Source organism: Danio aesculapii, chromosome 5 (genome assembly GCF_903798145.1).
Source record: "Danio aesculapii chromosome 5, fDanAes4.1, whole genome shotgun sequence".
Lineage (NCBI taxonomy): Eukaryota > Metazoa > Chordata > Actinopteri > Cypriniformes > Danionidae > Danio > Danio aesculapii.
The window spans coordinates 42,182,267-42,203,473 of NC_079439.1; the positions used below are offsets into that span (position 1 = coordinate 42,182,267).

Consider the following 21,207-nt stretch of genomic DNA (forward strand, 5'->3'; position numbering starts at 1 on the left):
GTCTCTAGGCTTTATGATTAATTTTATTTACAATGCGTCATATAGAAAACCTACATGCCTCACGTCAGTGGCGGTTCTAGTTTAAATGGCACCCTGGGCGAACCACCTGCTTTTAGAAATGTACTTAGAAATAAATAATAATAAGGATAACTATCATTATTAATATTATGCAATTATTATTCTAAATATATAATAACAGAAATAAATCCTACATGTAGCCTAACTGCAAAAATTTAAAGACAACTCGAGTGATTTGCTAAGATCTCTTTAGAAATCTTTTGCTTGAATATTAAAGACAATTCTATAGAATGCAAAAAATATCTTTTATGTAATTATCTGTTGTCTTAGACTTGACTCACGGCTGAGAATTATTGTTATTAAGTCTTACCTCACCGATTCATCATCTCTCCTTTCTGCTTCATAGCCATATAGTCAAAATAAGATCATCATCATCAAATTATAACTTTAGTTTTGTCGACTTGCAAAGCTCGCAGCAGAGCAGTGCGTAAGGCGCGTGGGAATGGTTTTCTGCGCGCATGATTTCGGCTGGCGGTGCGCACGGTATTTTTTGAGACTCGAGCGAACAGTGCGCGTGGCGCCACGTTTGATTTGAGTTGAATATGAAACACTTTGAAGAGGTTTGTCTGAAACAGTACGACTGTACAGACATCTTTATGATCTGTGATCCTAGAGATAACCTAATGATCAATAATTCTTGGCTATAAATTGCAACAGCCGTGGGAAAGTAGAAAGTTTTTTTGTTAAAAGGTTTGGAAAACCTGAAGCATAAGTTTGTTAAAAACCAAAAGAGGCCATGGCAAATGTGGAGACCCGGATACACAATTACAGAAATATGTTTTTCCACCATTCATAGGTTTCACCAGCATTGTTTCGGTTGCGCATAGAGAATAACAAACTTGCGCATGCAAAATACGCCAAATGTGAATGGCCTCTAAGGTCTTTATTCGGGGATTATTACTTTAAATTAATACACTTGCATAAAGTAAATTGTATCTCAAAGCTTTTTCTCAAAGCTTTTACTTGTCCATGCGTAAATACGCCACTGCTCACACTTCTTTAAATGTTTACTGTGTTAACCAATATTGATGGTGATTTTTAATAACCAAACAGCGTTGATTTAATTGTTTTCTGAATCCTGTCATAGTTTTATCAACGCCATTTTTAACAGGGCTTTAAATAAATATATATATATATATTTCAAATTAAATGTTATTTAATTGTTGCTATGATGCACACACGCCCCGGCCTCTTGATTAAGCTCCACCCCCGATTAATCGTTTGTCAAACCTTAGGATTAATCTAAATGAAGAATGATCAGAAATGCCCATCCCTAGTCGGTTTACTATTTCTTCTATGTGGTGATGCCGATAGGCCAAATGACATCAGTGATGCAGATGTTTCTGACAAATCCTGGATTTTGCAGGATGTGAGAGTGCCATGATTTCTGTATGCTCTCCAGTTCTGAATATTTAGCTTTTGCTCAGTGTTTTAGCATAGAATTTAAGTGCCAGTGTTTGATCCTTTTTCAATGCTACTTTGTATACCTGTTTAATGTTTTTCTCTTTATAAATTGCTTTTGATTTAGCTCCAGACATTTTGGACTGAGTTTATAGCATGAATGGAAACATAAGATTGAGAAGCAGGTTAAACCTGATGAAAGAGACAAAGAATAAAAGCGAAGTGTGGACATATCAGACAATAGGTCTGCTGTATCTCCTCCTGATTAGGCCATGTTCTTGCTCAGGCTCTGACAGATAAGCATTTGGAAGTGTGCATGGAAAATCCAATCTGCGCACACTGAACAGAAGAGCATCAGCCAGATCTAGTCATGGAGATTCCTGCTGACTGATTTGGTTATGCAAACGGCCTCTCGTTTTGGTAGATGAGACGGAGCTTTTGAGCATGTGCGGATGCCTCCTGACCTATAATCTCAAAGTTAAATAAGCACCCTTGACCTTTTGACCCAAAATAAATAAACCGTTAGATTATAGACAACATATTTATTTTGGGGATTTGAAAAATGGTAATGCATGCATTATGTGGAACAGTTTAGTATTAGCTGTAATGTATTTTGAATGGAGCAAGAGAAGTGTTTGTGGAGTTACTAGACAAGAGCTGTTTTTGAGTTTACTTTTCATTATCAAAAACTCTACAGTATATCTTAAGCCCTACGATTTCTTTAATAAAGACAAAAGTGGACGCAAATGGAAAATATTAGGGCTGTGCATTTAGGCCATGTTTAAACCTGCTCTTAAGATGTAATCTGGTCATTAGGGCTGTGCCATATACCATTCTTCATAATATCTGTATACATTTTTCATGATAAATAATGCCATATCGTAATATTAATAATATAGCTATGTGATGATGTATATCAAGTTTCTATTCTCTAGTACGCACAACCCTCTGTGAGTCTGCTGCACACAGAAAAAACAGTCTGAGTTGAGCAGAGCAGGATGTCAGCCTCTGATAAAAATTTTGTACCTAAATCGGGAACTACTTCAGCTCTCTACAATATATAGATCATTGTGTTCCGTTTTTGTTTAACAAATTTGAATGAAAACCACCATGTATATGTTAAAACTGTAAAACCGTAATTCTGGATTAGGAGCTCATCAGAAATCTTGGAGATCTCTTTTAGTGTATTCATAAAACATGTGTAATTGATTGAGTTATTTCAAAGAGTACGTGTCAAGAGTCACGAGAGATGGATGCTGTCCAGCCACAGATAGCACCTGCACAGAGTTTAAGGTCAACAGGTGCAATTTCACACAAGATAGCTGTGAGTCAGCAAATGCTGTGCACAGGTCCAGGATTCCCTTAGATTAAGAGATGTGCATTATTCTGTTTTGCGCTAAAATGCATTTAGCATTTATTATTATGTCAAGTTTTATCACATGACCAGTACTTTTATTAATTTTAAAATGAAATTCAAGCTTTTTGTTATTGAATGTGCTTTCCTGTAGCTTAATAGGATGAGAATAATGCACCACTCATTCAAGTGACTTCATCAGTTATGATTGTGGCTCGAATGCCAACTCTGTTAGATTCATGCATGCCAAAACTGTGTAAAATGATGGACTCTGTACAATAGGTTTGCAGTGTAAATGCAGTCTTTGAGACCGACTGCTGTATTTAAGCAAGAAAAGTGAAGACTTGCTTTCTTAGTTTTTCTTAAAATTCGTTTGACTTTAATAAATTATTGAACAGATTATTAATAACTGATCAAAGAACATTTTGCTGAGCTCCGTGAAAAGGTTTGTATGTAGACCTACAGTGAAAATTGTAATACAATTAGAGCCAAATGTCTGCGGCGAGTCGACAATACCATCTAAAATGAAACTATACTTCTCTTCTGATCAGAAAACAATAAACATTAATATTCTAAGTGCAGCATTGTGTTAGATTTTAGCAAATACAAATGTAACCTTTTTGATTATTTTGTGATAATGATCAGACCTGAAGCCGCACTGCTCTCAACAAAACAAAAACCACGTAGAAACAGTCACAGAGAGTCTGAAAGGACCTAAATGCATACTTGTTTCTTCTGTGCGTAGATAAATGTCATTTCATTTGCTTTTGTCCATTTATTTTGATATATATCCATTTTGCGGTAGTCCTCTGGATAATTTCATGGACCTGAAGTCACCATCAAAATTGTCCTGTGCTGCACTGTTGCATCGAGTCTTGTTGAAATAATTTAGTTCTCATTATTATTATGATTATTTTTATTAAATACATTACATTATTATACTCTAAAAGAGGAGGGGATTCTACTTATTTTTTTTTATTTTTTTTTTTTACATGTTTTATTGGTTTTTAGGAAGCACTTTTCTTGAAACCCAAGCAGAGAATTTGCAGAGCAATCCTAAAAAACAAAGCATGTTTTCTTCATAAATAATGGCTGCCAATCAGTCGCACATTGTGACCTGAGACCTTTAAAAAAACTAAAGCTCTTGCTCTGGCTTGGTCATGGAAAGACTTTGTACTTCAGACTCCTTCAGAATGTTTGGCTCTTGAAATGTTCTGATGTTTTTTTTTCTCTTCCCCCTTTTCCTCAGGTGGTTTGGCAGCACAGTCATGCCAACGTTGAGTCCGTGATTGAGTAGCTGTGCTCCAGGCCAGCAGACGGCCACAGCATGTCCAGTTCGGGCTTTCCCCCCAGCCAGGGGTCCTTCAGCAGCGAACAGAGCCGTTACCCTCCACACTCAGTGCAGTACACCTTTAGCTCCACACGCCATCCACAGGTCAGAACCACTTGCACCGCGTTACAATGTCAACAAACCACATAACATAAATGCTGCACAAGTGGAACTGTAACTGCAACTTTCCTGTTTTTCGGTCAGACTTTGGACATTTTCAGTTTTGCAGACAGAGCAGATCCTGAATTATCAGTCTAGGGCTGGGTGACAAGACTATACAATCATTTAACAACAATGTCTCACAATCATGTGGATTACAACATTCAATTTTCAATTAAAAAAAAGGAGGTTGTTGGGAAAAATTACATATAATAAGGTTAGCAAATAGAATTTTTTGGGTTTTTTGATAAATAAATGTTAAAGCTTGTAAAACAGGCTGGCTGTATATTTTCACATAACAAAGCACATTATCTTAGGAAAATGGAATAGAAGCAACAATATAAAAAAATAATATTATAATAATGAAAAATTAAACTGACAAAATCTGGTAAGAAGTAATAAAATGTCTAACTCCAAAAAGAGACCGTGGTAATTATAAATGTTTAATTTATTATATTCAGGAAACAATTTTAAGGAATGCACCTATATCAGACTTGCATTTATTTAAGTGACTTATTAACATTAAATGGACCATTTTCACAAAACTGTTATGACATATTTAATGCTTATCAGCATCTTAAATCCTTGAAAGTTTTTTATATTTAGATTTTCAAAAAACTTATGACCAATTTTATGTGCATATTGTATTGTATTGTATTGTATATGGGACAGGAAAGTAAATTTGAGGTTGTTTTCTCTTCTGGCTGCCGTTATCAATCTCACACAATTTTCTTTTCTTGATAAGACTTATTAACACCATCTTGAGGTTTTCTTTATTTTTTTATTTCATCAAATAAGATTGTGTAAAAAAAAAATATAGTTTGTACTTTACCATTCACTGCGCTCCAAGTTTACCCAACTATGACGACTTCTGCTACTGAGAAACCCGGAAATGTGATAAGGGTCCATTGAACAAAAGGCCATTAAAGTCTGTTAAAGGGATAGTTTACCCCAAAATTAAAATTTACTGGCCGTTATCTAAATTAAATTAAAAAGTGGATCAAAACCTTTATAAAATTCTTTGAGTGTTGGAAACCTGTAAATATTGATATCCATAGTAGGAAGTCTGTGGATGTCAATGGTTTTCAATATTTAGCAAAAAAATCTTCTCGTGTTCATCTTGAACAGGTTTTTAAAGGGAGAGTAAATGATGGCAGAATAATTTTTTTTTAGGTGAACTGTCCCTTTAAACAGTTTTCTTTTGTAATCCGTTTATAATGTTTATAAATCCATACTGAAGGAAGATGCAAACAATTTTGGTTTACAAGGGACTTTTATAATTTTTTTCACCACAGAAGTGGGTTCTCCGCTCCCTACGTTACATCCTTCCAGTGCTGGGGTTCATAACGGTGAATTAGGTGGAAGCACAGTCATGGCAGCAAGACCAAAAGATTATTTATTTTTTAGTTTACAATTATTGCACTCAAATCATCAAATCATCAGTGCTCTTAGTAATTCTACATTGAAATGAACATTGCTTCATTTTATCTGCCAGGACCTCTGTCACACCACAGACTGGAATCAGGCTATAAACACCTTGGTATACATCAAAACGTCTTCAAATAGGTTAAATATCCAGACATCAGTACAAAAAGTGATGAATTTTAAAGTCTGATGTGTGCTTTTGAAAGAAAGGCTTGTTTAGTGATAGAAAAGTAGACCAAAATATGTGACTGACCTTGTGTTTGTATTTTGTTTTTTAGTGGAATTTTATCAGTAAACAAAATGCATCTTAATCCATTAATGTGCATGATCACACCAGTGTGATCAGTCTTGGCTGATCCCTGGAGAATACAATCACACCGGTCAGCACATCTTGTGATCAACTACTGAAGTCTGCTTTTCTGTGATAGCTCACGCTGGGCAAGAAAAAGATGTAGAGATGTCATTTGTCGTAAATCTCAATTTATCAGTGTTTTCAAATTAATAACGTTTATTTTAGGTTTCAGACAATTAAATAGACATTAGTACAAAAACAAAACAATTAATAAAATACACACGGATGTTTATTTATGGAGAGTATGGGTGTGAACCTGCACTGGTTTTTATTGGTGCTCACCTCTCTTGCCATAGCGTGCTACTGCGATTTATAGCGCATATGAGATAAATTATGTCAGTTTGTAACAACCAGTTATGATCTTTTACTGAACTTATACTGAATCGTGTGCATTGTGGTGTATTGAAGAAACAATTAGTTTTATTATGCCTAATGGAGAGGGCAATAATATTTTTTAAAACTAATCTAATAATGTGCTTTTACATCAGATACACACACTGTTTGGGTTACTAAAATATTTACTCTCTTTTCCCAATTAAAGTGTCACTTATATAATATATTTTGGGAGAAGTTGATGAATTAACATCCAGCAGCTCACACCCCTCCACTAAAATAGCAGTGGCCATCATCTCTCATAGATCAAGTATTATATCCATATTACGATGTTTAAATGACAATACATGTTCATACACCTATTTGAGAATCAGAATATTACAATTGTCACAATATAATTAGGAAGTTTGTCAAAATTTGCAGAAAGTGGGAGAAAGAAACAAATCTATATATACGTACATCATCTGCCTGTGGTGTGCCACATGATAAACTTTATGCATCAAAAGATGATGTGTGAAGGTGTTAATGATTGTGTGATGGTGGGGCAGACCAGAAGGATTTGCGTAAAGCACCAGTTGAGTTTGTGCTGGCCATGCACCCTCCAAAAAGATAAGAATTAAGCTCAACTGATGCCCAATGTGCTTCACTAGAGGTTTTTGGTCTTTCTGAGGAGCTCACCCAGTGCGTGTGTCTGTGTGTGTGTTATACATTTTAAAACTTATTTATTATTAGTTTTTTCTTTCTCCAAATAAATTTCTTCATCAATTGTGCTTGGTTCTTTTTTATATTTAATATGAACTAAAGCATGAGTGTGGCAGATGTGGGGCAAAGTAGATAGTATAATTGAATATTGATATATTTTTATGGCAATTATCTATAAATTATTTTAAACGCATCACCCAATCCTACACACAGGAAAGAGCAAGGTGTTTAGTGAAGTTTATAAACAAGATAAAGTTTTAATGGGTTTTTACACCCTCAGTCCGTCTCTAATTGTCAAAGCTAGGAACATAATGTAAATATCAACTACCCATGTGTTTTAATCCCACATTATTTTTCATAATGTCATTATCATACTCTCTCTTTTCCTCAGCCCTTGTTTTCTTGCTAACATTGAAGTGTATGTGACAAATGGCTCAACTTACTTTTTTCCTAACAGCCAGAGCCAGGCCAAACCCATTTAATAGTTCACCTCTGCATAGCAAGTGCTGCGTCATGGGGCGTTCACACGTACAGAGATTTTATGGCTCTAGTAGTTGAATGTATTATTGGTCGTAGTAAGCATTTCTACTGCTGAATGATCTCATTTTACTGATGGGCTCCATAACCGTAACTGCTCATAATCTTTGAAAATATGACCACAAATGGGATTTGCTGCTGGTTTCCATTGCAATTTCGCTGACTCTGCCTTGGACTTCAAAGAATAGCTGGTGGTTATGTTTGATAAGACAACGTGTATTATAACATTTGTATGCTTAAATAGCAAAATCAAAATGACCCTTGGACTAATCCCAGGACACATTGTCTGTGTATTTTCAGAATCTATGTGTAAGAGACTACAAAGAGAGCCTCTGCAGTTCTGTTGTGTGTATGTGTGTGTGTTTATTAAATATGGTTATACAACACATTCAACTTTTTTAGGCATTTAGGGCTGCTGAGAATACTAGTTTATAGTTTTTTCTGCAGCAGTATTTATTTTGATTTTGATAAGACAAACAGTAGGGCAACACAGTTAATTGAAAAAAGATTGTGATTTCAATTCGCCCCTACACATGATCTTAATTTATCTTTTATATACATTGCTCAGCAACATGGACACCTCCAAATGGCATACACATAATGTATTCATAAGGTATAATTCCCTCAAAAATGTCATTTTAAAATGTCATATGATGTATTCACGACCACAAAGTCAAGCATGAGATGGCGTACCTGCCAATGTAGTCTATTGTAGTGTAGGCATGGGCCGGTATAAGATTCTGACGGTATGATAACCTTGGGTAAAAATATCATGGTTCCACTATATAACGATATATTGTAATTACTCCTCTAAAAATATATTCTATTTAAATGTCTGGGTTAAAAACAACAACTCCCCCCCCCCACCCCCCCACCATTGAACATGGTATATTTTTTTTTGACATTTCAGATATTTTGAAACAATAAATGTCAGGCTAAATAATTTAAACAAGTCGGGACTTCTGCTGTCTTAATTAGTTTCAAAAACGCAGATTTCTTTTCAACTTGAAAAGGCAATTTTGGATATCGTTCTTTTCTTTGGATACAAAGCAAACCTCAGCACTATTCAGCTCTAACGCATGCTGGATGTTGTTTTAAACGAGATTTGTTTTGACATACGAAAAGTCATAAAAAAACACGAAAAAAACAAAACAAAACTTGGGAACGGTATAACCGAATATTTCAACGGTTTTAAAACCTTGACTTTTCAAAAAACGCGGTATACCTTAAAACCGGTTGTCGTCCCATGCCTACTGTAGTGAACAGAACCTGCATAGGCTGTCAATTACAGGTAATAAAGTTGTAAATAACGTTTAGTTTGTTGCACAGGGATAGGGTAAGCGATCGTTTGGGAGCCGCGCGGGAAGTATGATTTGCATGTGTGTGTTTGTTTTTTGTTGTTGTTTTTTCCTCAAAATGACGACAGCCACGATATGAACTGCGCTCAGCAGTGAAAATAAAACTAGCGCGCACATCATTTAAATGATCATATTGCATTTATGATTACAACAAGCATTAGATATGTATCATTCATAGTGAGCACAGTGCATAAAAATAAATGTTTATGGGGTCTGTATTCTACTACTCTAGCCTATACAATGTTGAATATAATGCACAAGGGAATCTGATAATGACAAATGCCTGATTTTACCAGTGAAAAAATGGTCTAATAATGTTGTCAATGACAAGCATGTGTCTCAAACACAATAATTCAAGTCCACCATTCAAAGTCTATACACAATTAAGCATTTTAACCAACAGTAGACCTACACATAGGCCTAATATTATTGTTGTTTTACCATATGTTTGAGAATATGAGTAATAATAACCTACTCATATTAATTATTTTACATCTACAGAATCGTGAGAAAATCCTGGGGATTCTCATTTTAGCCAGAATCATGCAGCCCTAACAAATAGTATAATTAATTCTGTCGAAAAGAACTGAATGGAGAATAATGTAATGTATGAAAATAATGTAATGTGATATTTCATATCTAAGTGTAACTTAAAGATAACTTAAACTTGAAATATAGATTTATTTTTTTGTGTTAGTGAAACATTACCAGTAAAGCAGATATTTTTACACTAGCTTCTCCTTCATATTCTATCTCAGGAGATCTGATCTATTTTTCTCCATTAACTTCATTACCTTTAATAGTAATTGCATTACTTGGCTTGAACCTAAATGCATCTCCAACCTTTTCTGCTAAGATTACTTTTAAAGTTGCCAGCTTTATTTACGTGTATGTGTGTATATGTGTATATATATATATATATATATATATATATATATATATATATATATATATATATATATATATATATAAGCAATGACTTTTGTTGTTTTGTGTACTTTCTCTCTTACTTCCCAACATCCTTACTGTCTCAGACGAAAGGAAGCCAGAAATGCCTGGACCTCAACATTATAAATCAATTTGGTTATCACTGTAGTGCATTCCTCAGGGCCAGAAGCAGAAGTAAACAGAGCCCAGCTGTTCTGTCTCTTCTCTCTGCGTTTTCTTCTTTTTAATTCACATTACTCAATTATTTACACATTTCCTGTTTGCAGACATGGACATGGTCATGTTTGTTCTGGAGATGTTAGCAGTTTTGAAGCATCTCTAGCACAGATGGTCATGAAGTGTGAGTGTCTTCTAGAGGAAATCTGATGTCTGTCTATTTCAGTGAGGTGACCTCATGCCAGCCGATGTTGCAGTAATCCTGCTGTACCGCTGCCAGCTCAAACAGCTGTTATAGAGTTGTCAACATTTAACCATACAAAATTATGCATGAGATCAGTATTCATTGTTTTACATTAAACTGTGACCATGTTTTTCATTTATTCAGACAAGATCCAAATGATAAGAAACTCTCTGCTCATTAGTTGAACAGACCTAAAAATCTATGTAGTTTATGAATGACACAAAGAGGTGGAGCTTGTCACAGATGATCACCTGATATAAAGAACTGAGAGTCACTCTGCTTGCTGGAAAGATGATTAGTCATTGTCTGAGTTATGGGGTTGTGCAAAGTATAGTCATCAATAACTACTCGCTTTAATTAGTGGCTTCTTTGTAATGTTAAGTCTTAAAGTCACTATAGTGATTGATTTAAACTCACTCCTGCTTTGCCATTACATTGTAATAGATTTAGATTTATTAAAGATGATTGACTAGTCATTCATAAGTGACTTATTTATTGGTGGGGCAAACAAATTAATTCAGAATTGGAAAAAAAGCAAATACCGTGCATAATAAAAAAAATTATGATGTACGGCTCAGACAGCGTCACCAAACTGTTGGCTTGTGCCTAAACTATTCAGAAACTGAATACGCTAAATGGGACCTTAGGTTTACGGTCACCTATTTGTCTTGTTCATATTAAAGAGCCCATATTATGGGTTTTTGAAAATGCCCTTCCATGTAGTGTGTAACACAGCTCTAAGTGAAGTGAAATATCCAGCTAAGGCTTAAATCTGTAAGTGTACAGTGTTTAAAATTATTGATTCATCTCTAAAAGAGTCGACTCGTAGTGCTTCAAACGAGTCGTCTTGATAACGAGTCATTAGGTGTTTCGCGATGACGCGGCTACGAAACACAAGCCTCGCCAGTAGTTACGCGCGCAAACCCGGGAGATTTTAACCTGCGGCCCCGCCCCCTAACACAGAAAAAACACTAGACACACACACACAGACGCCGCCGGTCGAATGAAGTCACGCTGTGCTCAGATGGATAATATTGACAGTCTACCCAAAGATGAAACTGTGAAGAGTCAGTGGTTGAGGTTTATTCACTAGTGTAAGTAAGTGCGATTAAAATTGTTGCCTCGTTTACTCTAGCTTGCAAATTATGTATTTATTGTGTTTTGTTACTTGTTAACCTGGTACAGTACACGCGGTTACTCTTTATATTCTCTTATCGCATGTAAGTCACGTTGAAAACGCGACGCGTGCCGCTTTGTTTACGGATTTAACGTTAAATGCTTTTGTGAGCTCGCGTTCCACTGCCGTTTGTCGTTGCTATGGCCATCGTAAGCTAGAAGACAGAAGACTCGTGTCGATCTCCCTAGTTGTGAGGAGGAGCGTGATGTGTGTGTGTCTGTGTGAGAAAAAGAGCAGGTCGAGTGTGTGACGGCTAGGAGGCAGGAGACTCGCGTCGCTCTCCCTAGTTCTTCTGAGGAGTGTTGTGTGTGTGTGTGTGTCTGTGTGTGTGTGTGTGAGAGAGAGAGAGAGAGCAGGTAGAGTGTGTGACAGCTAGGAGACTCGCGTCGATCTCCCCAGTTCTTTTGAGGAGGGTTGTGTGTGTGTGTGTGTGTGTGTGTGTGTGTGTGTGTGTGTGTGTGTGTGTGTGTGTGTGTGTGTGTGTGTGTGTGTGTGTGTGTGTGTGTGTGTGTGTGTGTGTGTGTGTGTGTGTGTGTGTGTGTGTGTGTGTGTGTGTGTGTGTGTGTGTGAAAAAAGCCTTACACTATGAAGCGTGAGTGCACTGTGACTACTTTTATATTGTTGATTAGCAGCTGGGCATTTCACGGTGTCTCGCGCTGAAGGCTGTCACTGTCGACCAATCGCAGCAGGCTGTCATTGGTCCAATCAGCGCAGATTAGCTTCGTGCTGAGGAGGGGTTTGGGAACAAATGAATCGCTGAACGATTCATATGGGAGTCGCTGGGATAATTAGGTAAAAATAAATGCAGATTATAAGACCATCAAAGTGTTTTTTGACCTTGCATGCATATTAGACTGTTGTTGGAGACCCTTACAACCTACATTTGACCCTATTTCATGTATAATATGGGCTCTTTAAAGATCTGCGAGGGACGCTCTCTCCCATTCTCTCACACACACACACACACACATAAACAGCACCAAGCCAGCGACGCACAGCATCACACTGTCTCTCATTCACACACACACACACACACACACACACACGCAAATAGCATCCACATGTGCTCACTCGCTTGGGAGCGATAGACTGTCCGCTCCCGTTCAAACTACACTAGAGTTACCGACCGCTCCTGCGCTTAATTCGGAAATTTATTCCTGCACCGCAAGAAATCTGGTCGGGTCCCGCGGTACAGCAGCGGGAATGTACACCTCTAGTTTGTATTTACCGCATCTCCCTTCTCGTTCGGTCGAAACCTGAAATACTGCCAATCTGCAGAGGTTGTGTTCTTTTTCGAGATCAGGTCACTAGTTGCGTGATTCGCCATCTTACCTCACCTCTCTCTCTCCTCCACACTGTCCTGGGATGACAATTACACATGCGCATTTGTAGGCATTAAATAAAAAATATTTCATATTTAATACTTGTGTCCTATATAAGTGCATTGCTTTTTATGACGGCATAACAGCATTGAAACTGACACCGTTGCTGTTTTTATATCCCGCCGTATACCATATTACCGTATTACCGCCCAAGCCTACTTCACAGTGATGTTTTGTTTTCCCAAAATAAATGCAGCCTCGGTGAACTTGCTGGTTTAAATTTTTTTTTTTCAAAAACATTACTTACCCCAAACCTTTTAATGGGAATGTATTGCTAAGAAATGAGTTTGATCATGGTATGATTGATTAGCCAGTCTAATTATGTAGGTATTATTAAGAAGACCAACCCAATCATGCAAAAAACTGACTAGTCAGTGTTGTACTGTAGAGATGAGCAATGTGATTGTGGAGCGACTCTGCTCATTAATAATGAAGCCAATTCTTGAGCTTGTTAAAGAATGTCATTGGCTTAATTTCCTCTGAAACTTTAGTCAAAGAGTAAACCAGCCAATAACCTTTTGGGCAGCACTTGACTTGTAGTGTAATTATGCTTTTGGTGACCTGAGTCTCTGCGTTGTCTGATACCATCTCACATCTCTTCCAATCTTAATTCTCTATTAAAAATATATTAAAGCAAATCTTAAAAAATAGAAATCACACACAGTACAGTTTGTCCCCTGAAGCATTGATTGTTGTTGACAGTTTTACTTGAAGTGATGTAACACACAAACATCCTGACACACACCTCTACTGCTTCATATGCACACAAAGTCTGTTTTGTGTGTATATGGAGAAACGGAGGTGTGTATCAGGATGTGTGTGTGTTTATTTCAGATGAGATGTGTATGCTGGTGTGCTTTAGGTGACTGATTTACCACAATGAGCTTTGTGAAATCACTCACTCACTCACTCACTCACTCGCATTCGTTGTCTTTTTGCCCACATCTCTTAAATGCTTCGAGCCCTCATCCACGGGGCTCTTGTGTTTTTGCTTTGCCCAGTATCTGATAAGCGTGTCTCTGGTTGTTTAGGAGTTCACAGTTCCAGACTACCGCAACCCCCTGCAGGACCAGCAGCGTCGCAGACCTTCACTACTGTCTGAATTTCACCCTGGCACCGAGAGGTAAAATTATCTTGAGATATGACATAGGGATGCTGTCATGCTCATTTTAGTTCTGCTTCCTTTCAAGTTAATGAATAATGAAAGTGGGCCTGATTTGTTTGTAAATGTGTGAGCTGGTTATATCAACACATCTTCCGATCCAGAACGAAATAGGTATTTTCTTTGGAGGCAGCTTGAAAATGCTATGCACATTACCTGTGCATTATGTGTGTTAATTATGACAGTAAATTATTCACACTGAAAATTTCCTTTCGGAAATTTTGCACTGGCTAGAATACCCTGAATATAATATTTAAATTATTTTCAATTTTATAATACAATTGAGTATTGAGGAGAAATTTATTAAACAGAAACACTTTTAGACACTTGAGCCTAGAGCTGGGCAATAAAATCAGTATAAATATTTATAGACAAAACACCATTGTCAATAAAGATTAAAAAAAGTTCAGTGTTTTATTTCAGTGTTTACGCAATGCCAGTAAGCTTAGGGTGTGAGTTTGTCATTTCCAATGGAGGCGCGTGACTTGCACGACGCGCACATGGGAGCGCCGCGCAATACACGTGCATTTTCCAGGTACGCCTAGTTGAAAAACATCTGAACTTTTCATGCAAGTGGAACTTACCAATCTGCTTCACACTTTGTATAGAATACAGTATACACATTTCAGTAATAACAGCAGACTAATTACTTCAGACAAACACAGTGCATCCAAACACTGCAGTGCTTTTTACTTGCCTCCATAAACTTGCAACGGAGCTGCAGCAATGATTTGTCCATTTGTCATCCTCTGAGAAAACGGTCACCTAGTTTCGAGAGACGCCAGGGTAGCGCGAGTACAAAGCGCATTGAAAATGGTGAAGGAAGCCACACACTCGCGCATGTTACTTCAGGTCAGAATAGCAACACGTCCAAAAATGAGTGCCGTATAGCAGCAGTGAGGCGATTTGTAAATAAAAAAAGATGTACGGATGTCACCAGAGTGGCTTTTTGGTTTCTTTTCTTGTGCATCCCAGCCACTGGCTCCCCATTTGAAAGATTTTTTTAACATGGGGGGGTAGTGTACTCATCACTATTTGTAATGTTCAATATGTATTTGAATAATGATGGTTTTATGACAATCAAAATAATGACAAAATTATGACAATTAAATCTGAGCTTTCAAGTAAAGGAACCCTTTACTTGAAAGCTCAGATTTGATTGTCATAATTTTTGTTTACAGAGTTTGGGGTTTACTGTATCATTATTATTCACACCTAACAGATATTGATCTACCTTTACCATTGAACACACTTTGAAACATTTTTTTATCAGGTTTAAGAGTCTCTTTAACACTTATGTTTATTTTATTATAAAAAGATCAGATATTTTGTTTAAATATTTTGGTTTTTGACTATAAAAACTATTTGCCTTGGTAATGTTGGTAAATTAAAACAAAGTGGTTAAATATAGAAAATGTATTAATAAAATTATTCAATAATAATCGATATCGAATAATATGAAACATGATATCGTGATGATTATTGTTTTTGCAATATTGCCCAGTCCTACTTGAGCCTTACAAGTTTCTGTTTGTTGACAGGTTGTATATGCTTCTAATAACATATCTTGAACAAATGCAGTTTTGGATGGCATTATCTATTTGGATTTTGGAATTTACATTGCACAGTGTTGCTTTTCTCAATTAGTTTAGGTAAAACATTAGTAATGTGTATTGTTACTCTAGAATTATAAATTTGACTGGAGGGTTTTTTTTACTACCAGTTTGCTGTGCACAAACACAGTGATAATTGGAATTTAAAACTTCCTGTCCTATCCTGTAGGCCACCGGAGCGCAGACTTGGTTATGAACAGCAGTTCCATGCCATCTCAGCTCAACAGGAGCAGGAGGCTCTCGAAAGCAAACGTCCCCGCATAGAGAATGTGTCCGATACACACTTTTCAAGGTCTCAGCCCACGAGCATCATACTGCCCTCTCAACACACCCTACAGGACAGCATCAGGACCACCGCAGATGTCAAGAGGGTAAGAAGTGTCCATCTATACCAGAATATTGGCAGGGCTCTGTTTTTTTTTTTTTGGTTGTTTTTTTAGCAGCACTTGCACACCTAATCAAAATGATGTAGGAGCACAGTCAAAGATTTAGGAGCGCGTACATTTTTTTTCTTTTTAAATGACGCAATATTGTTGTGCTACATAACATACAAAAGTATGGAGAGTATTTCTTAATATAAAAAATTAAGAAACCTAGCTTTAAATAAGCATTTAATATTCTCAGTTTCAGACAGGCTATAAACACACTGTCCTAAAAAAATCATGCACCAATTTTATATGCACGTCAGGACTGCGTGGAGTCAAAGGCTGCATTTACACTGCATGGTTCAAATGACTCAATTCCGAATTTATTATTTTTTTTTTTTTCCTCCTCCCATGTGGGACAGATTGGATATGGCCCAAAATCACATGGATTCCGATTTATTCAAATCAGATTCAGGCCTTGTTCATATGTGGAAATTTATCCGATATGAATCGGATCCAGGCCCTCATGTCTGCAGTGTAAGCAGGTAGATCGGATTTTCACCTGTCAATGCGAGTCGCAAACCTTATATCTCATACACAAAGACTAAAAAAGCTTTTATTTTGTCATGTAGCAAAAGTATTTAAGCATGTGAACGAGAGAGAGAGCGCATTATTCACCTCGGAACCAATATAAACTAATATAAAACTGTTGCACACATCACGTGCATAAATCACGCCAGGGACATTACATTAAAATGCCTACTGGTGTAAAAAGGCCTAGATTAAAAGAAGATGGCCAAATGAGAACTTTTCCGTCATAAACGATAGTAAAATACTTTTCAAACAGAATTTTAAAAAATCAAACCCTGCGAACAGATTAAATACAGGAACGGAGAAAAGGGTGCCTATTTATTATCAGCTGTCAGTCAGCACCCGCTCATTTTATTTCTGGTCATTGTGTCTTTGCCGTGTGCCGTGTAAATGCATACAATCGGATACAAGTCACTTTTCAAAGAGGATGTAAGCCAGTCATCAAATAAATCAGATACAGTCACAAAGTCGGAATTGACCATCAAGATCTGCAGTGTTAATGCAGCTAAAATCTGCGTGTGACAGACGGGGCTCATTCAAGTGTTGTCACAAGTGCCGCTAAAAGTTACTCTGAATCTGAAATGTGTTTTTGGAGGAGGTCATCTGACTGTTATTAAATTTGTTACGCCAAAGTTATGGTCGGGGCTTCAAGACGCAAACATCACTGTTGATGGGTAACGTATAGGTAAGGGAATTTGGGAGTTGTAGTTTTAAAATATTTGATCAGTTGCACTTGTGCACCTTAATATTTTTTCCTGGTCGTACACAGTAAGTTTTGGTCGCAAATTGGACTGAAATGGCAGAGCCCTGATTGGTGCGACACATTTGAACATTTCACTATTTTATAAAACAAAACGGGGTTCAGATTTTTATTTTATTTATTTATTTTTTGCTTCCGTTTCACTTGACTGAGGTTGTTTGAAGACTTGCACTTATCCTCACGCTCTCTCTTCTTTTCTGGGACAGGAAAGTCAGTTTGGTGTGAAGGTGGAGGCCTCGTCCCCAGGTGGAGTTCCACAGGTGGGTGACGATGCAGATACTTCGCCCTCCAAACTCTCCAAGGAGGAGTTGATTCAGAGCATGGACCGCGTCGACCGTGAGATTGCCAAGGTCGAGCAGCAGATTTTCAAGCTGAAAAAGAAACAGGTGCGTGTCCTCGCTAAACTCACTTGTATTAGACGGAGACTGAAATGCTCTTACAGCTCAAAAAGTGCTTTCTTTAAGCTCTAAGCTGTTCATTTTGTAAATACAGAGCTTAAGATGGTTTCAGGCACTAGTTGTGTGATGACATTGGTTTGTTTAAATAGCAACCAAAGTGGCTGACCTTGTCGCTCGCTCTCTCTTCATGTCCCAGGGTTCAGCCTTGTGTCACTGAAAGTTTTCTTACACTGGTGCTCACAAATTGGTTTCTTTGTTCAGTCTTTATCTGTAAGCCTTGTGGGAAATGTTGCCCTTCTGAGAGGCTTGTCACAACTCCCTTGTCTGTGCCAACTATTCTTGCTCTTTGATGACGATGCCAAATCCTTCAGGATTGCATCATGATAATCCCAGAAGTCGCAAACGTACACAATCATTCCTCACTGTGCATACAATCACGTTTTCTGAAACGGCTGATTGTAGAGATAGAGGCATGCTGCTTGTTTCCCTTGTGAAAATGTGACACAGAAGAACGGTGGATTTGTTTTCTTGCTTTGTAATCCTTCTCCTCATTAATTCTGGAATTCAGTGTCTCGGTTTTTTTTAGTCTCTTACCAATTGTTTTTTCTTGTTTCTCAACCTCTTTATTTTGATCTCAGTCTTTTACCTGTATGTTCGCTCATGTTTAGGAGATGAAACAAATCCCACCTCAGCAGCACTTTAATTATGCAATGCATTTTTAGTAAGGAAAGGCGCTGGGGAAATATGTTGTGGAACTGTATGAATGTAATATTTAGACCTCTGCACAGCACTTTGATATGAGTGATTGTGAGAAGGTTTTATTGTGTCTGGTCATGTATCCCTCTCATTAGCGGTGCTTGCTGGGGCAATTTTTTTTTGTTATTATGGCTCATACTTGGGTATTTAAATGTGCTGCATCAGTCATCTCACACGTTGCAGACTGGAAGGATGCTGCAATTTGTATGCTAAAACAGAATGGCTTGATAATGAGTTTTCAAGCAGGAGTAAACTCTTGTGTTAAAAACGTTGAGCCAGGTAACTGAGACTTAAAAAATGTACTATTTTCAGGATCTTATTAGGGTTGAGTCGATAGACAATGCCATCGTCCATCACTGATAGACATCATGATGCTGAGCTGGCATCGCGAACCTCTGCCCCGCCCCTGTTGCAGCAGCAACCCACTCGCACAAACTCTGTCTTGTGCTTCAGACAGTGTAGGCTATGCACGCGTCTGACTGAGCTCCAGCAGTCACCCCAGAGAGCAGTGCACGTCGGACAGTTTATTCAGGATGTACCGCTGGATCGTGTCTCACTATAGTTGTTAAGCATAATATTTAATTATTCTTGTCTCTATCTAACGACTCTTCAGTCTTTTGAATGTATCAGGAAACGTGTTACAGCGTCAGTACACTGCTTTAATCTTTCGCTTTTAAGCGTGTACCTAGTCATTTTAGCAAAAACCTCAGATCCTGTTGGTTGTGCACCTTTTTTACCAACCAAGTTTGTTGATGCCATTATAACGACACAGATCACTCTGCCTATTCATGCCGGAGTCCTGCGGGAAAAGTGATTGACCGATGGTAATTTGTGTGTAACTTATTTATGATTTGGTTATGGGTAAAGCAAAGACCATGTGGGTCAGGTAGTTGAAATGGTAGGCTACAAACAATTAATTTTTTATTAATGAAATAATTATTCATAAATAGTTAATTCACCGCCACCTACAAAGATGATGCCATCATCCATCACGATGTTTCATATTAGACCTCATACGATGCCAAATTGGGCGACATTGCCCAACTCTAGATCTTATGTTTGGTTATTTAGTTTGTTTATTTATTAAGCACATTTTAAAACGACAGTAGTTTTAACCAAAGTATTGTACCGAGACGTTAAAGCTAAATACATTTTAAAAAGCAAAAAATGTAAGCAAAATTTTAAAATACAGGGCAATATATTATCATTATTATTATTATTATTGTTGTTGTTGTTGTTGAAATCTTATGCGTGTCTGTATACTTGTATTAGACTTCAGGTTTGAGGTCTATTTGTCATGTTTGTTGTCTCTTAGCAACAACTGGAGGAGGAGGCAGCAAAGCCGGTAGAGCCAGAAAAGCCAGTGACGCCGCCTCCTGTGGAACACAAACATCGCAGCATCGTCCAGATCATTTATGACGAAAACCGGGTATGGACACATTTATATGTGATGATGCTGTTCTGCCACTCTCTCTCTCTCTCTCTCTCTCTCTCTCTCTGTCGCACACACAGAAACTAGATTGTGCTGCACTTTACAGGTCACGTGATTAGGTGTTGTTTGGTCTCTATGAAGATTTTTTTTTTCCCCATTTAAAATGTCTCTGGACTGTTTTAAATGTATTGTGCTCCATTTAGAAATGTTCATATAGATTTACTGAGGACTTGAGCTGTAAAATAGAATATTATTACTATCACAATTTGTTCAAATTAAACAAAACTTTCACTTTGGTAGTGAATATTTTCAGTTTCTGTTTGTTTTGTTTTTATTAAATGATGATAAACTCTTCTTTCGATTCATTCACTTAATCTGCCAGATTCCTTAACATTCTAAGTTATACAGTAAATAAAGTTTTTATGACTTGATTTTGCAGTTCTGTCCACATTTTCCACATTGTGGAAATCCTAGGGCCCTATGTGGTTAAAGTGTGCTTACATTATTCTCATTGACAAAATACTTTCCTTAGAGTCATCTAAGATCTCTGAGAGATGATGAGCAATAAATAATTGAGCTCAGTTTTTTTAGAAGAGACAATGTGATGTCTATATAAGAGCTGTGGCTGTAATAAAAACCTATGATTACAAATTGAACTGTAAATCAAAGTCTATACATAATCATCATAAAACATTGGGTCTTGTGACATGCCACCTATATAATGTTGGCCAGGACATTGATATTAGACAAGCATAGTTTTCCCTTTTTTCCCCTTTTAATAGAGTAATCAATACACCACTAGGTGAGTTGAGTCTCACCTAGTGGTGTAACAGATCACAAATCTCACTGTTCGGATCCCACTACGTTTTTTGAATCATGGATCAGACAATTTTTTTGGATCTGCAAAAAAGGGAGAAGACAAATGACATTTGCTTTCCATTTATACAAAAATATTACTGCAAAAACACTGCATTTGTTTTAACAAACAGAACTCAGAACCTGTCATTTTAATAAAAATAAAAATCAAGAAAGAACCAGCTGAAAAAAAGAAAAATATTCAATACGAACAATGAACTTTGCTACTGTTAATGTCTTGTACAACATATCAGACTGATTTTTAACTGATTCAACAATTCTCTCATAAAACTTATGCTTCATTATAGGTGGATCATTTTTGGAAACCTATTCAATGAC

General features: G+C 37.1%; 1 protein-coding gene across 1 annotated transcript in view; it reads left to right on the forward strand.

Annotated features, from left to right (window-relative positions):
- The window catches only part of ncor1 (nuclear receptor corepressor 1), a 116,055-nt gene that overhangs the window by 8,790 nt on the left and 86,058 nt on the right, over positions 1 to 21,207 (forward strand). Inside the window, exons 2-6 of the mRNA XM_056458225.1 lie at positions 4,083 to 4,268; positions 13,968 to 14,059; positions 15,881 to 16,082; positions 17,634 to 17,813; positions 19,897 to 20,010. Of these exons, the coding sequence (XP_056314200.1) occupies positions 4,161 to 4,268; positions 13,968 to 14,059; positions 15,881 to 16,082; positions 17,634 to 17,813; positions 19,897 to 20,010 (696 nt within the window). The 5' untranslated portion in view covers positions 4,083 to 4,160. The remainder of the gene's footprint in view (positions 1 to 4,082; positions 4,269 to 13,967; positions 14,060 to 15,880; positions 16,083 to 17,633; positions 17,814 to 19,896; positions 20,011 to 21,207) is intronic.